At 59.0% G+C, this 17411-nt stretch overlaps 1 protein-coding gene across 29 annotated transcripts in view; it reads right to left on the bottom strand.

The window, feature by feature from the left end:
* Positions 1-17411, bottom strand: part of KIF1A (kinesin family member 1A) — a 98529-nt gene that overhangs the window by 49945 nt on the left and 31173 nt on the right. For 19 of the 29 annotated variants that reach the window (XM_078071588.1, XM_078071587.1, XM_078071586.1 and 16 more), the window contains exons 3-14: positions 15929-16005; positions 15075-15254; positions 14294-14359; positions 13420-13598; positions 12365-12476; positions 10856-10933; positions 10082-10147; positions 9518-9535; positions 3838-3913; positions 2312-2390; positions 1413-1555; positions 991-1017 (exon numbers count right to left, since the gene is read on the bottom strand). In XM_078071588.1, the coding sequence (XP_077927714.1) occupies positions 991-1017; positions 1413-1555; positions 2312-2390; positions 3838-3913; positions 9518-9535; positions 10082-10147; positions 10856-10933; positions 12365-12476; positions 13420-13598; positions 14294-14359; positions 15075-15254; positions 15929-16005 (1101 nt within the window). The remainder of the gene's footprint in view (positions 1-990; positions 1018-1412; positions 1556-2311; positions 2391-3837; positions 3914-9517; positions 9536-10081; positions 10148-10855; positions 10934-12364; positions 12477-13419; positions 13599-14293; positions 14360-15074; positions 15255-15928; positions 16006-17411) is intronic. The other 10 variants (XM_078071591.1, XM_078071590.1, XM_078071589.1 and 7 more) reach the window with 1 other exon arrangement.

Here is a 17411-nt window from a genome sequence, read left to right on the forward strand (position 1 = left end):
CTCCGCACCCCCACCCTGTCTCCTGGCCTTTGCTCTCACTGCCCTGTGGCCTTCCTGCACCCAGAGCCCTGACACCCGGCCTCACCCTCTCTGCCATGGGCGCCCCCCTCCGCCCCCCCCGTACCCATCACCCGCCTGGCCCGCCATGTGTCCCCGAGCTGCGGGGACCATGCGGCTCTAACTGTCCAGCCCCACTGAGCACAGGACTCGGCCCCAAGAACACCTTGGAGGAGAGGTGAACTGTGGGACCCCCGAGATAGCTCCTACTCCTCCACCCTGAAGAGCCTGCTCTGGGTCGCCCCAGGCTCCATGCCCCCTGAGACCTGGGACCTGGGGCTAGGACGCCCCTGGTGGGGGAGGTGCCCAGACCCCTCCTGGCAGAAGCAGACACACAGCAGAGCAGCAGCAAACATAGGACAGCACGGGGCGCTAGGCAGAACGAGGGCGCCCTGCAGCCCTGGGTCAGGGAGGCACCAAGCCACAGGCCCAAGGCCAGAAGGAGACAGGCTGGGAGGCTCTGGCCCGGTATTCTCACTCAGCATTTCCAGGGGAAGGGGCTTCGGCGTGTGGGGGGCCGGGGGGAGGCCGGAGCTGGGAGCCAGGGGGCAGCCCCGGCTCCTCAGGCCCTCCAGCTCTCCCCGCCCTCTGGTGCTAGCTACCATTCTGAGCTTCCCAGGCCTCCGGGAGTCCAGAGCGCTCAGACAGGCCGAGCTCAGCCACTTCCAGCCTGAGAAGGCCTTGGCTGCACGGGCCTCCCTGGGGCCTCAGTCTCCCATACAGACATGGGCTGAGCCAGGAGCACAGGCGCACCAGGTAGTGGGTCCTGCCTCTACCAGGACGGTGCCTGTGAGCAAGAGAGCTGTTGTCCCAGCCCCTGCAAGGGGGGAAGGCAGAGGAGGGCTGGGCCGGCGCCTCCCTGCCGTGCTGCCCCATACCCCGTGGAGCAGGGACAGAAGCAGGGAAGCAGAGAGCAGCAAGGGGGATACACACATTTGGGTCCTCCGGGCACAGTGTTGGCTAAGGGGAGGGGAGGCGTGGGGGAGGGAGGAGAGACAGAGAAACAGAAGAACAGGTTTGTCTCCAGAGGGTCTGCGGCCCGCCCATCGCAGGCCGGGCACCAGGCTGGGTGGTGGGGTCTTCGGCGGACACTCGGGGACCGCTGCAATCCCAGCACCCACGGCACGCCGATGTGGCTTCCAGGGAAACCGTCTGCGGCCTGCTTGGGCCAGCGCCAAACCCACACCATGCAGCCCGTCCACCCCGGCCGAGGCCAGAAACCACAGCCTCCCCCCGAGGTGGCTTGCCCGGGGCCTCCGAGCAGGGCTAGGATTCAGGTCAGGGCCGTGAGGGCGGCCTGGCCGGCCCCAGCCAGCCAGGCCGCCCTGCCCAGGACAGGCGGCACAGACACTCACTGTCGGTGATGTCCCCGAGACCCTGGGCATACAGCAGGTCCCGCAGCCGGGTCACCTCGTCCTTCAGCTCACGGATCAGCTTGTTGTTCGGGTCCTCGTTGATGACGGCGTTACAGCGGATCTGTTTGGCCCGGTCAGCGTACCTGGACGGCCAAGGGGGCTGTGGGCTGTGCCGGTGGCCGGCCGGCCCAAAGGGGCCCAGAGCCCTGCCCGGGGCAGAGCCGTGCTGGGGAGGGCCTCGGCAGCTGGGACCCGGGGCTGGACCCAGAGCAGGGGTCAGCCCCCTTGGAGTCAGTGGGGCCACTGGCCAGAGAGCTACAGGTGCGGTCACCTAGCTCTGCCCCCTACTGGGGGGACTGAGTCCCCAGGAGGAGCAGGGATGGGGTGGTACCTCTCCACGTGGTGGGGCTTTCACACCTGGACCTGTGGTCCCCAGGGTGGAGGGAGCAAGTCTCCCGCTGGGGGAATATGAGGATGCCCACACGCGTGTGTCTTTAGCCTGCACACCCAAGTGTCACAGGTGTGTGAGCATGGACCTACATCAGGACCCGCGCCACGTGTGACCTGGTCAGCCAAGCAAACTCCTTCAGGGCCAGCACCCAGGCTCCCCACCCAGGCTGCCCGCCCTGCAGCCAGAGGGACCTTTGGAACACACCTGTGCCCCTCTGCTCATTAAAGACCTGGTTTGGTACCACAGGGGTCCTGGGCCGCTCGGAGTCCCATGGGTGGTGGGAATGGAACGGGCCCGTGAAGACCCAGGGGCCCCCAACAGCCACTTGGAGCCTTAAGGAGCCCCAGATGAGATGACCTCCCCCAAAGCGGTGCTCCTGCCTCGGTCAGGGATCCACGCCCTCCCGGAGCCAGGCAGGGGGCGGAGCCCGCCTTGCTCGAGAACACACCTCAGCGTGCTCAGAGTCTCGTCATAGTTGATGTCTGCAGGGCTCAGGGCCGCCACCATCGCCGTCCTCGAGTTCCCACCTGTGGGAAGATGGCCGGGTCGTGGGGGCTCCTCTCTCCCCCGTCCCCTCCTATCTTTGCTGCTGGGGAGGCTGAGGCCCAGACAGGTAAACCAAGTCACGGGCCACTGTGTGAACAGGGGGGTCTGGCCTTCACTACTGCAGTGGGCACCTCAGTTATTTTTCTTCTATAGCATGCTTTTCTCACATTTGGGGCTATTTTACAATAGCCAGGCTCCCTCCCCATAACCAAGTGGGGGGGAGCTGTGGCGGATTTTACAGCATTTACTGCAAGGGTCGGGATAATTTCTTTAGAAACTCAACATTCATTTCAATTCAAGATGCAATGATTCTTTCATTTTTATCTTTCTCTTTTGGAATATTTTTCCTTAATATTCCATGTCCAGAGTCCTGGCCCAGGACAGCGCCGAGCCTGGCGTCAGGTAGCGCACCGCGTGAGGAAACTGATGGTTGGGCTTCAGCTCTGAGGCTAACAGATCACTCGAAGGCTCAGGACACAGTGAGCACTGGGCAGGGGGTGCGGGCAGGTCAGCGGCCCGGGCAGCCCTCAGGAACATGACCCCCACACGAACTGTGAGGTGACAGTGTGAAGAAGGGCTTGGGGTGCGGAGCCACGCCAGGTGCCAGGTTGGGCTACACAGGGGCTCCCCCTGCCCCTACCCTGGAGCTGGGCCTGGGCGTGGCCCTGTGGCAGAGGCCTCCTTCCGGTCCACGTCCCAGGGGAAGGAACACATTCCTAGGACACTACCATCCACTCTCAGGGGGGCCCGCCCACCCCCCGGGAGCACCCGGGAGGCCTGATGCGGTACCCGTCACCAGCCCAAGTGGAGGATCAGCCAGGCTGGTTCTGGGGTGCCGGGTCGGCCAGCAGGGCTCCTACACCGTAGCCACGAAGCTGAGGAAGTCTGTAGGTCCCAGCTGCCTGTGTTCACTGGGTCAGCCCAAGACTCAGTTTACTTTCCTGGGCATCAGCCTCCCAAACTGTGAACATAGCCAGGGAGGACCCCTGAGGTTATTTTTGGGAGGAAAGGGATCAGTATTGGGACACTTCAGTCTCTATCTCTCTATCTGTGTCTTAGGGGCTCAGAACTCAAGGAGAAGGGGTGACAGATGGCACCTACCAAAAGCCCAGCAAGCAAGCAGGGCTCCCCGGAATCTGGAGTCCCAGCAAGGGGTGGTACTTGGTCTGGATGTCACGGGCTTGAAGCAGGAGCCCCGACATAGGTGTCTGTGTTCTGTGGCCCCATGGGCCATCCTGCTTCCCCGCACTTGCTCTCCTTAGCCCTTTGCTGGCCTCCAGAAGGATCCCTCAGGTTTGCCTCAGCCTCGGCCCAGAAAGGGTGAGAGGCCTCCTGGTGGTTGGACACCCCCTCCCAGGAGGTAAGGCAGGACAATGGCTCGGGGTGGAAATCAGAACCCTAGGGGTAAGTGAACCCGAGAGTCCTCACCCAGATTTTCTCGGAGGAGCCAGGTCAGCACGGAATCTCTGTATGGAATGAAATCTGTCTTCTTCTTTTTCTTGTTCTGTGAGGGAAGAACATTCAAGGTCAACCCTGAGCCCATTGGAGGGGAAGGGAGATGGAGGGGGCAAAGCACAGGGTCTGTGGGGTGGGTCCCCAAAGCCAAAGGCTGCCGTGGAGGGCAGGGCTGGGCCAGTTCTCAAGGCCTCTCCCCACCTGACCCTTAGGGTGCTACCCCCAGGCGCCTGCACTCAGGGCCAGAACCAGACTTGCTGTCACATCCCCTCAGGTTCCTCCCTAGTCCATCCCGTCGCACATCTGGGCCACACAGCCGGACAGAGCCGATGTCCTCTCTCCACTCTGTCAAAAGGACCAATCTGAGCCCATCGCCCCCTCCTCAAGCAGTACTGTCAGTTCTGCTGACTAAAAAGAAAAGGCCCCACCACTTTATGCAGCATTCCAGGCCTCTGCCAGTGCCCATCGGCTCACCTCTCTCTCCACATGGAACTCACCTTCCCTCCCCTGCAGTCCAGGCACAAGCCCCTTCTTTAGAACCTGCTCCCCCACCCCTGCCCTCAGGATGAAGCATCCTCCACATTCCTAGCTACTCCTGTGGCTCTTTATTCCTCTACTAAAGTGAATGCAGGTCGTTCAGAATGTGGACTCAGGCCCATGTAATGGCTGCTGGGAATTATTGCTTCTTATGGACACAACTTATGGACTGACTGAAGGAGTCCACTGATCATGGATATTCAGTTACTTTCCTATGTCTCCTAGTTCATGTATAGAGTTGCTGAAAAGTATTTGCTGAGCACCCGCAGTGGCCAGCAGATGTGGCGCCTGCCGCCCGGACTCCCCACCCAGGGAGACGCACACAGGCGCTAGCACAGGGCTGTGCCGTTTCTCTGGGTACAAGCTCATCTGTCATTGTTCTTCAGGATGATTTCCAAGAGGAGCTCCGCTAGCTCTCGGAGAACATAACTTTGAAAGCTCTTGAGACACGAGGTCAGAATGGCTTCCCAAAATGCTGTGCCGGCTCCGCTGTAGGCGGGGCTTGAGTGTCCATCTCCTAGCAGCTCCTCAGTACTGAAGGCCTTTTTTAATCTGTTGAGACTTGGTGGATGAAAACTGTATTTCTACTTTGCTTTTTGATTACTTAATTCCTGAGGCTGAACCCTCTGCCACATTTGTCATATTCCTCATTTCCACGGTAAATGCCCTACGGTCACGCAGTCCTTTCTGCAAGGACCAGGAGTCACCTTCAGTTCCGCCGCTCCATCACCATTGTTCATTCCATCCAGCAGCAGCCACTGTTCAGTCATGCTCCCGCACCTCCCAGAACTACCCGCTGCTCTCCCTTCTCCTCTGCCTTCCCAGCCTCTATCATCTCACACCTGGATTTTTGCACCACTGACTTCCAGTCTCCTGACTGCCACACCAGGCCATGCCGTTCCCCATCTATCCTTCATGCAGCAACCTGAGCCCTGCTGAAAACCCATCCACTGCTCCCCATTAAACCACAATCAGCTAGTTCCTGACAACAGACTAAAGACCTCGGATCAGGCCCCTGCCCTTCTCTGGCCTCATCATCTACATGCCTCCATGCTCCCTCCTCCAGACCCTGATCCTCAAAAACTTTCTCACTCAATTCCTGAAAAAGTTTCTATTGCAAACCCCCCACTTCACACAGTTCCCATAGTGCCTCACACATTCCCTCATTGTCCCTCACTCACTCCCTCACACAGTTCCCCACAGCACCCTGCACAGTTCCAGGTCCATCACACAACTCTGCACAATTTGTCACACAATGCATCCCACAGTTCATGACACAGTTCCTCTCTCACGGTTCCTTATATAGTTCTTTACATAGTTCCAGCTAGCTCCTCACACAGATCTCTACAGAGTTCCTCATATAGCTCCACACGATTCCTTACAGTTCCTGGCACAGTCCTTCACAGTTCTTCACACATTTCCCCAAAGAGCTTCTCACAGCTCCTAACATAGTTCCCCCCACAATCCCTCACACAATTCTGCTTTTTAAAGAGTTCCCTCCACAGTCCCGATGCAGCTCCTCACACTTCCACCCGTAATTCCACACAGTCCCTCACAATTCCTGAAAACGTCCTCAGCACTTGCACAGTCCCCACACCATTTTGCATTCTTCCTCTCACAGTTCCACATAGTTTCTCACAATTCACACAGTTCCCAATGGTTCCTCACTTTCTCATCTAGTTTCTCACACTTCCCCCACATTTCCTCACACAGACTTTACACAATTCCTCACACAGTTCCTCACAACTCTTCCAATTCCACACACGGTACCATACAACTCTATACACAGTTCCACATACAGTTTCTCAAACAGCTCTTCTCACAGTTCCTTACACAGTTCCTCATACAGTTTCTCTCAGATCCTCACACAATTCCTCTCAGTTCCTGACATAATCCTTCACACCACCCCTAACACAGTATTCTATGCCTACTTCCCACACTGTTCCTCAAACGGTTCGTCACACAATTCTTCACAGTTCCTCAGTTTCCTCACATAGTTACTCACTTAGTTCCCCCACACCATTCCACGTGTTTCCTTACACAGTGCACACAGAGTTCCTCAAAATTCTTCATACAGTCTACATCTATTTCCTTACAGTTCCTCATAATTCCTCACATCCTCCACAGAATTCACCTGGTGCCTTACATAGTTTTCATCTCAGATCCTCTCATAGTTCCTCACACAGCTCCCCACACAATTTCTTCCTTTCACGGTTCCACAAAGTCCACATACAGTTCCTCACAATTCTTCAGTTTCTCACCCAGGTCCACACGGTTTCTCATAGTTCATACCATTCCTCACAGTTCCCAGCAGTCCACACAGTGCCATATACAGTTCCACACACACACTTTTCACACAGATCCTACACAATTTCCCACACACTTTCATACAGATTCCTTCAAAGTTTCTTACACTTCTCCACACAAATCCCTGACATAGTCTGTTACACAATTCTGCATGCATTTCCCCAGAAAGTTTCTCATAGTTCCTCACATTCCTTTTCCCACTGACTATGTGGGAAGTGTGTGTGTATAATTGTGCCAGGAACAGTGTGAAGAACTGCATTGAGACTGTGTGGGGAACTCTGTAAGTAACTGAGGAGAATTGTGTGAGGGACTGCTCATTGTCCCTCACATAGTTTTCCATACTGTTCCCTCACAGCCCCCATACTTCCCCACACCATTTCACATACTTCCTCTCACAGTTCCACACAGTTTCTCACAGAGTTCACATACATTTCCTCACAATTCTCCACACAGCTCCCCACACAGTTCTACACATAGTTCGTCAGTTTCTCTCACTTCCTCACAGTTCCCTCACACAGTTCTACCCAGTTCCTCATACTTCCCCACAAAGCTCCCCCCATCATTCCAGAGTTCCTCACAGTTCTCCAAAAATTTCCTCAAAAGTCACTCACACAATTCCCAGTCTGCCCACACAGTTTCACACCCTTCTTACAGTTCTGTGAAGTGCCTCACGATTCATTACTTACACACAGTTCCTCTCACAACTCCTCACATAGTTCCTCCCACAGTTCCTCACAATTCTTCATGGAAATTCTCAGAATCATGCAGTTTCTCATGCATATCCTCAAACTATTTCTCACAGTTCCTCAAACAGTACCCCACACACTTCCTGTATAGGTTCCCACCCCGCTCCTCACAGTCCCATACAGTTCACCACAGTTCCCTCACACAGTTCCACACACTTCCTCTCACAGTTCCACAAAGTCCCTTACACAGTTCCCTACACACTTCCTCACACACTTCCATGGAAAGTTGCCTCATACTGTTCCCACAGTTCCTTTACAGGTCCTCAAAGAGTTCCTCTCATTTTCTCACAGTTCTTGACACATTACTTCACACAGTTCTTCCCAGTCCCTCAGTTTTTCACACAGTTTCTCTCATAGTTCCTCACAGTCCCCACAGGTTCCTTGCAGAATTCCTCATATAATTCCACACAGTTCCCTCTACACACTTTCCCACATAATCCCTCACAATTCCTCACACAATTCCTCTCATAAGTCACCAGTTTTTCACACAGTCCCACATGGAACTCCTCCAAGTTCACAGACACAGGTCCCCGCACCGTTTCACATACTTCCTCTCCCATTTCAGTGTGGTTCCTCACACATTCCACACAGTTCCTCGCAATACTTGACACAATTCCAGACTTCTTGCACAGTTCCCCATACTAGTACCTCACACTTGCCCTAAACAGTTCCCCACACAGCTCCTCACATAGTGACTCACTGTTGCTCAAGGTCCACACACAGTTCCTCAAGGTTCTCCCTCCACACAATACCCACATATTTTCCCACACCATTCCAACTATTCCCCACACTGTCACGCTCCTCACAGTTCTTCACAGTTCCTGCTTGGTTCCCCACACAGTTCCACGGTTCCTCAGAGTTCCCACACACAATTCCCATACGATTTCATACACTCCCTCTCACATTTCCTCGGAGTTGCTCACATAGTCTTCACATGGTTCCTCGCAGTTCCCACATAGTTCCTTGGTTTCCTCAGTTATCCATTTAGCTCCCCACACCATTCTCCACAGTTCCTCATTCAGTCCACACATTTACTCATAATTCTTCAGTTTCACACGCATTTTGTCACAGTTACAATTCTTCAGAGTGCCATATGCAATTTCAATTTTCTATAGTTCACAATACAGTCTGTTACAGTTCCTTGTGCATTTTACCCATTTCTCACACTTCCTCACATAGTTCCTTACACAGTCCTATGCACAGTATTTCACAGTTGCCCACACAGTTCTCTACAATTCCTCATAGAATCCCCACACTTGCCCTACACCATTTCAGATACTTCCTCTCACAGTTCCTCAGCTTTCAGTTTCTTACACAATACTTTGTAATTCCTCACACTGTTCACAATTCCACACACACTTCCCATATAGTTCCTCACAAAATCATTCACATAGTTCCTCACAGATACACTGTTCCTACAGTTAGTTCCTCTCAGATCCTCGCTTAGTTCAACCCATGTTTCCTCACAGTTCCCAACACATTTCCTCACACAGTTCCCCACATAGTTGATCACACACTTCCTCTCATTTCCTTACATAGTTCCTCATGCTTCCCCACATAGTTCCTCACATTTCTGCCCACGCAATTCCTCACATAAATCAACATTTTTCCACTTTAGCACCTCACACTGGGCTTTCCAACTACATGGCACAGGCGCGTTCCCCTCTGCCTGACTGGCTCCTCCCCTCTCCTCAGGTCTCAGCCCTTAAGCTACCTGTCCTGTAAAGTTTCCATGGCCATACTGACTAAAGGCTATCTTGTGTATGAGTCACGCTCACAGCCCATTTTTTTTCCTTTATGAGATTTATACCAATTCATAATTCTGTTTCCATGTCTACTATGTCCCCCATCGTGCTGTGGCCCCTGAAGGGCTGTGTTGTTCTAACACAGGGCCCAGCTCAGAGTTGGGCTCAATGTGTTTGTCTGCTAGGTGCACAAATGAAAGGGTAACTTTACTGCCAAGCCCTTCACAGAACAACTGGGGCTAAAGGCAGTCCTTGCTTCTAGCCCTCCGATGCAGTGGCTGAAGGCTCCTCCCCCTAGAACTGAAGAGAGCAGCTTACCTTATTGGGCCCAGAGTCCTGCAAAAGAAAAGGCAGAATCTGAGGACCTGGAGGGAGGCTGGGGACCCAGGGTATGTGGGGAGGGGAGGACTAGCGGGCTCCAGAGAACAAAGGAACAGGAGAGGCCTGAGCACATGCCAGGTGTCCATCCTTACCACCTGGTCATTGCTGGCCAACTTGGTCCTGACGGGCCGAACAACAGGGCGACCCCTCAGGCTGCTGTCACCCAGCAGCTCTTCCCTCACCCCAAACAATTTAAGAAAAGGGTAGGGCCTCCTAAAATTCATCCTTCTCTGGGCAAAGGCCTGGGTGTCTTAGTGAATGGCCAATACCGGTGGGGAAACTGAGGTTCCAGGGCGTGACAGGGATCGCTCCTCCATCTGCAGCCGAGGTACACACACCCTTCACGTCTCTGGGCTTTCCCCTGAACCCCAGGCACCTTGATAGACATAGCGCCGGGCACAGCTGTGACAGGCTCCCAGTGTCCTCCCAGAAGGAAGGACAGGGAGCCACCTCCGCAACCCATCCCATCAGTCTAGCTCTAGACACCCAAAGCTAGCTCACCATTTCGGCCAGAGCAGAGATGACCTTCCCCAGCGTGGTCAAGGACTTGTTGATGTTGGCTCCCTCCTGTGTGCAGAGAAGACAGTCAGGACATCAGAAAGCCTCAGGAGCCTCTCGCTCCAGAGTGATCCCCTGGGAACTCAGCCCATGTGACACGGGGCTAAGGCCGCCGGGCCCTGACCGTTAATCCCAGGGTTCCTTGGAGCACGGGAGCCTCTGGCAAGAAGCCAGGTGGAGGCCGACCCCGGCCGGGGGGTACAGTCTGCCCAGCTTCTCCTAGGCTGCCTGGGAGCCCTCGTAACATCCCACACGTGCCCCAGGGCCCCACTGGTGCAATTTCCAGAGCCCCTCCCCACCCACTAGGTAATGTGGGGACCAAAGTGGGGCTGGAACGTGAAAACTCTCCCTCCTGACACTGAAGGCTGCTTTGACCAGAACTGTCTGCCTCGCAGCCTGTGTTCCGGCGCGAAAGCCACACACCAGTGGCCAAGTCACTGCGAGGGCCTGCGAAGGGGCCAGCTTTCCTGCCAGGGTCTCTGTCCTTGTTAAGCCCTAGCAGTGTGCCAGGCGCTGCCCTCTGGCTACCGGCCCCCTCCCACCTCCTCCCGTGCCCCTGCTCTCCCTGCCCGAGCTCGCCCTGGGTGGGGGTGGCCCCACCTGCAGCCCCAAGAGGAGCCCTCCTGCCCAGCCCACCCTGGAGCGAGCCTGGCTCAGAGATGCGATCCGCCAGATGAGCGAGGCCCAGGATCACAGACATGGCAGCCTGGCGCCTACCTTGAGACGTGTGCCCTTGGCTCCTGTGGAGTCGGCCCGCTCACTCCCGGCCAGGTCCACCAAGCTGATTTTGCTCACCTGAAATGGCAAGTGTGTCACATGCAGGAGACGCCGCAGGGCCCCTATGGGGGTGCCCGCCTCCTCCCAGCACGGCCTGAAGCACACACTTGAGGAGCCATGGCCAAGCCCTTCCCCAGGCCTGACGGTTTCTAACCCTGCACAGTGTTGCTCCCTTCGCAGCTCGTCCGAGACTCTGCCTAAGGTCAAAGCCCACCTCCCCAAGAGGCTGCGCGCCCCTCACCCCTAAAACGCCCGATGCTGCCGCTGTGCTGGTCTCAGCACGCGGGGCGCTCTTCATGTGTTGGCACAGAATTCCCCCCAGAGCTCCCCAGGTGTGTCCTGTTCCTGTTTCCACAGATGGGCTCATCATCTGTGGTGGGATCTGAACCCAGTTCCAGGACCCCAGCCGCCGCTCAGCTGCCTCACACGCGTTCCAGAAAGACCCAGGCCCTCCCGATCCGTGGCCACTGCAGACAGGACTTGCCCAGACATTAACAGTCAGGAGACCCTCTTGGTGCCCAGAGCCCACAGCAGGGAGGATGGTCACAGCGGGTGGCCCACAGCTAGGTCCACCCTGTTCCAGCTTGCGCTCTCTGCCCACCCAGACCCCGCTGGGCCATCGTGACTCTTGGGGAGAATGGCACCAGGCTGAGGTGACCCTGGCATGATTGGGGACTAAGTGGGGCCAACTTCTCCCAGACACCCTGCAGACCCTGGGGTGCTGCCTGAGAGAGTGCTCCTGTCAGGAGGTGGCTGAGGCGCCCCAGGAGGAGGCCTGGACCGTGGGTCAGGGAAGATGACACGGAGAAAACCTGACACCAAGGGACAGAGCCACCGATGGACAGGAAGAGGCTCTGAGCCTGCCCTGCCGCCCTTCTGGGAGCACAGAGACTACGTGTCTGGATAAAGGCCCCAGGAGACGGTGCCCTCCTGGGCCACCGGCGATGCCAAGGCGTGTGGGAAAGGCATCCAGGGCTGGGGCTGTGGGCGGGCTGGTTCCCCAGGCAGCACAGCCTCGGCTTTGTGTTTGTGGATGCCGGGGCCCCGGCTCCTGCCAGTCGGTCAGGGCCCACGGTCACCTTTGTGACAGGCACTCACTCAACCCGCGGCCCCCAGCCTCCGAGGGCCACCAGCATCCACAGAGGCTCAGCTCTGGGGACAGCCCTCCTCAGCCCCCAGTCTCCACCCCAACTCCTGGCAGGAGGCAGACGGAGGCAGACGCCGGGTCCGCGGACCCTCCCCTCCCAGCCCCTTCCACGCCCCGGCGGTGCCAAACGCTGAGAAGAGGTGGCCTTGCGGGCCGGGCCAACTTCTTGGAGGCCCACGCCAGGCTGGGGGTGGGCACATGCCTTGCAGGCCGATGGTCACCCTGGCGTCCTCGTCCTGCCCGATGGGACTGCCCCCTGCCCCCCTCCCAGACGGCCCCCCTCTGCCAAGGCCACAACTCACTTTCTCTGTGGTGATGTCGGTCTCCGCATCATGGCGCTTCTGGGTGAAGATGATGTTGAAGACGGCATGGGAGCGGCTGCTGGTTTCATTCATGTTTGTGGCCGCCACGGTCCTGGGGGGACAGAAGCCGCATGGGGTTACCCGTCATCCTGTGGTCGGGCGTGAGAGTGGCTGATGGTGCTAGCCAGCCGGGCCAGGTCATCGGGCATGTCACGTGGTGACCGTGCCTCCTGTCACAGCACGAGCAGGGCTCAGCCCCGCCTGGCCACCAGCTGCAGCCTGGGACTCGGGGGTCACAGGGGCTCCGCGCAGCCCAGACAGCCCCCGCCCAACTGCCTGGCCGGGGGTCCTCCTGGACCGTGATGTGGAAAAGCCCCACCCAGGAGGGAGAGCGGGCGCCCACCTTCTGTCCCCGTCTGGGGAGGGGGCAAAGCCCAAGGCAGCCTGCGGGGAGGCCTGGGGCTGGTCCCAGCGCTGCTGACATGCAGAGACCTCACTGTCGGACAGCCCCCAGCAGGGAGAGGCCTCGTCACAACAGCACCCTCACGGCACCGCAACAGCGAGGAGGACCCTCACCCTCCCAGAGCCCCCGGGTGGCAGAGAGGGGGACTGTTGCCGTGGAGACGGACTGCCTGTGCCCAGCTATGCCTTGCGGTCGGCCCTTCCCCGAGAGCCCCTACCTTGTGCCCTGTCCAGAGGGCTGTTTGTCCTCGGAGAAGACAAGGCTGGTCCTCCTGACCACTGAGCCCAACAGGGCAGCTGCCCATGGGGAGGGCCCCCCGGGGAGCCACCACAGACGCCAACCAGTCCCCCCTAGGGCACAAACCAGCCCCGCAAGAGGAGCAGCCCCTGTGTAGGGGATGGGGTGGGGGATCTGGAGGTCCTTCTCAGGCTGGCATGTGCCCTCTGTGGCCTCATCCCATGGGGCCCACCCCTCCACGGGGGGGCTTGGGCAGACGCAGTGGGCGGGCCAACAGGCGCCCCAGGGACCAGGCCTTCCTCAGAGGTTTGCAGCAGCGGGCACGGGGAGGATGGGTGAGCCACCTGGCACACACCTGGCCTTGTTCCCTGAGTCCATGAGGTCCTGGATGTCATTGTAGGAGGTGACGGCCAGCTTGGAGAGGTCCTCCACGTACGGCCCCATCAGCGGGTGCTCTCTCACACGCAGGTTGCCCTTGTTCTTGGGATTCAGGAGGTCACGGACACGCTCACAGTAAATCTCCATGTAGCTGACCTGCAGGGCAGAGACATTCCATCAGGTACCCCCCCAGGTGCGGTGCCAGGGGGCAATGGGGGTCACCATCAAGGACCCCGAGGATAGGAGGTGTGGGGGCCTTCATCAGAAACCCCCAAGATGGAGGAGGGTTGCAAGGACTATCAGGAGCTCCCACGTGAGGAGTACAGGGGGCATGGGGGCCAGCAGCAGGGACCCCCCCAAGGTGGGGGTGTAGGGCCGTCATCAGGGACTCTTGGGATAGAGGTACGGGGGCCGCCTGCTGGGTAGGGGGAGGCGTGCCAAGGACTCCCATCCCCTGTATGAGTGCATGAGCTGGGGTGTCAGCCCAGCCCCTCCTGCTGGCCTCCCCCCACCCACAGCCGTCCTGTGGGCCTGTCCAGCAGGGACACCTGGGGCCACCGTGGCCACAGCAGAACCGGGTCATGCAGCTCGGAGACACCTGTCCTTGCACCTGGCACAGAGCACTACTAAGTAAACACTCGCAGAGCAGAGGACCATCCCTCGCTCCTCCGTGCCCAGCACATCTCCCTGTCTGGAGCGGGTACACTGACATGGCGCTGCGTGCACGAGCGAGTGACAAGCTCAGGGTACCAACCAGTGCTAGGGACTTGCTTTAAATCAGAAAAGCATTGCTGTCCATGCCTGGAACCCCCCGCCCCGTGCTGGAGTCACGGACACTCGGGGAGCCCTACCTCCACGGAGTAGGACATATTGTCATTGGTCGTGTCGTTGATACGGGAGAACAGGTCCTCACAGAGCTGCAGGGCCGAGGACAGAGCGTCAGACAATGGGGACAATGGGGCTGTTCTTGAAGCCCTGTCCCCGGGTGCTGTGGGCAGCCTGAGCCCAGGCTGGACACAGCTCTCCAGGCCCCTCTTGCTCCCTAATAGTGCATCTCAAAGGCATTGAGAAGGCCTGCACCCAAAAAGCAGCTGTCTTCTGCTTACATCATGGAGTGCTCATGGACGATATCTGATCCTTTCCTACGCTCTGAGCACCATCTTTGTCTGCACGGAGTGGGTGGGAGTCTCAAGCTACAGACTACCTGGCGTTCTCCCCTGCCCTGGCCGGCTCAAGCCCTGACCAGCTCAGATCCAGAGGCCTGCCCAGGGCGGCTGGGCAGGGTGTCAGCCAGGGTCCCAGCAGTATCTGAGGCATCTGTGTCTCAGCCTTCAGTTAACCGAAGTCTGCCCCTTGTGCGGGCATCTCTCCCTGCCCAGACCACCAGCCCTCACAGCCCCCCAGGGCAAGGTCAGCCATGCCAGTGGCTCTGCCCCTCCAGCACCCCATGACAGGGCCTGGGCTCCAGCCTCTTCCTGCCCCCCACCCTCCCAGTTACCTTCCCTCCTGGCTCCCTTCCCCCTGGGGCTCCTCTCCTGGGGCGCCCTGCTGGGCTCTTCCGTCCCGGCTGGTGCAGCCCTGTCTGGTTGGCCCTTACGAGGCCCCGCACCACCCTGCCCCCAGCCCGCGTGCCTGGGGGATGATGCCCTGCTGGTCCTTCTCCTGCTTGCCCATCATGGTGTAGGACTTGCCAGCCCCCGTCTGCCCGTAGGCGAAGATGCACACGTTGTAGCCCTCAAAGGCATGCTGCAGCATCTCCTCGCCGATGTCCCGGTACACCTGCTTCTGGGAGGCGTAGTTGATGTCCTCAGGCTGGAAGACAGGAGGCGGTGCAGCTGTAGGAGGCTGGGTGGGGGGCTTGGCCCGCCGTGTTCAGCAGCTGGGGGCCTCACGGGGGCCACGGGCAGTGCCGTGCGGAAGGACACCTGCCCCCCCACCCCCTCTCACACTCCCTCCACAGGGGACCCAACCCTGCTCGGCAGGGTGCAGCTTCCCGAGGGAGGGACTGGAAGGAGCTGGCCAGGCGGGGCGGGGCGGCCGGGGCAGAAGGGCATTTCAGCAGAGGGAACCGCCTGTACCAGGGCTGAGAGGCAGGAGCATGAGACACAATGCTCAAAATCGAGGCGGCCTTGGGAGTGAGGACAGGTGGGGCTGGAAGGGCAGAGCCTGGAGGCCCGGGGGGCCCAGGGACCAGACTACCGTGTTGTGTCCAGATGCTCTCCTAACAGAGGATTGCTTTAGGGAGGCCCCAGGGGGTTACCCTAACAATGCATGTCACTGCTCAGGGTGACCTTTCACACACAAGGGCCTTGGGAAAGTAGTCCCCCCCCACCCCGAGCAGGCACCGCTGGCCCCTTCCCTGGGCCTCACACCTGTCCCTCCCTCCCCTGCCCAAGCAGTGGCTCTGTTTAGAGAGACACATGCAGGGATGGTGGAGCATCCCCACCGCTGCGGCCCAGCCCCTTGAACCCCAGCCCAGGGCTTACCGAGGTGTGTGACCAGTAGGAGTAGTCGAAGCTGAAGCTTTTGGGTGTCTCCTTGGGCTGTTTAGGGTTAACGATGGCTGCAGAGAGGACGGACATGGCAGTTAACACTCTGCTGGGGGGAGAGGAGATCAGCATGTGTACCTGCCCCCCAGACAGGCGCCCCAAGGCAGCGAGGTGGGGTCCTCAGAGGCCTCTGGCCCCAGACAAGCCAGCCCCCCGATGGGACGGGGCCAGGGCTCCAATTCCAGGCAGACAAGCCTGTGTGCCCCTTTCCTCTGTCTGGTGGACCCTGCTGCCCACAGATGCGCTGAGGGCACCCACAGTGGCTCCTTCCTGCAGATGCTGGGTCAGCCGGAGACCTCGCAGCCCACCCCCACCCCTCGGTCCAGCCCTGCTCCCCACCCCACCCCTCTGGGCCTTTCCACATCTGCTCTGCATACACGCATCCTAGACGCACCCGGAAGGCTGGGGCATCCGGGCTCGGTCGAGCTCTGCTTCCTGCGGGCCCGCCGTCCCCGTGTGCTTCCTGGGTGCGCAGCACGGGCTGTCCCCGCTGCGGGATTCCGTCACGGGGCACACAGCTCGTTCCTCCTGCCCGTGTGCCTCTGCTGCCTCCCAGCCTGCTCTCGCGGGCTCCCTGGCACTGTCCTCTGCACAGCCCCCCGCCCCCGCCCCCAGCAAGCGGCATGCGGTGCTGTCCAGAGGCTCCAGGTCCAGAATGTCAGTTCTTCAAACCAGGAACGAGGCCACGAATGTGTGCTGGTGCCATCATCCACCGGCCAGGGCCGGCTAAGCACCCCAGCAGGCTTCCAGCCCGAGGCTGCTTTGCCCCAGGCCTGCAAGTACCCCTGCCCCTAGGATTTCCCACGCCCAGAGCCACAGGCCACAGGTGCTTGGTGGCCAGGCAAGAGCCACCGAGGCCCCCACCCCCATCGGGCCACCCTGCCCGCTGCCTGCCGGGCCACCATCTGAACCTACAAAGTCCCAGTTGATGGAGGACCCTGAGGCCCAGTGTCTTTGCGGGCAGGCCCCTCGGCCATTTGCTCCTGCTGAGCACCGTGCTCCAACACGGGCATCACCCGCAGCCTGTCCCCAGGGCTGACTTGGTTTTGGGACCTGGACCCCAGATTTAGGCGTTCTTGGAGATCACCCAGCACGTTTGAGAAGCCAGCGGGCAGGAGCAGGGGACTGACCGTCACAGCGCTGTCCCTGGGGCCTAGAGCAGCTCACATCCATGCTGCCTCTGGGAGCAAGGCTGAGGAGAGCCAGCTGCCCTGCTTTCAACTCCTGCTGAGACTGGGGATGCAGCCACCGGAACCCCAAGTGCAGATAATGCCAGCGCCGTGGAAACAACAATCACAGCACCTCCGAGCCAAGCCTGGGCTGGGCCCCCAATGCCCGTGCGGCAAGGGGCCAGGTCCCCTCCCCACGCCCTGCACAGGCCTCGCCCCCACCCCATCCAGCCTGCTCCCCCGTGTCCAGC

Source organism: Halichoerus grypus, chromosome 4, assembly GCF_964656455.1.
Source record: "Halichoerus grypus chromosome 4, mHalGry1.hap1.1, whole genome shotgun sequence".
Classification (NCBI taxonomy): Eukaryota; Metazoa; Chordata; class Mammalia; order Carnivora; family Phocidae; genus Halichoerus; species Halichoerus grypus.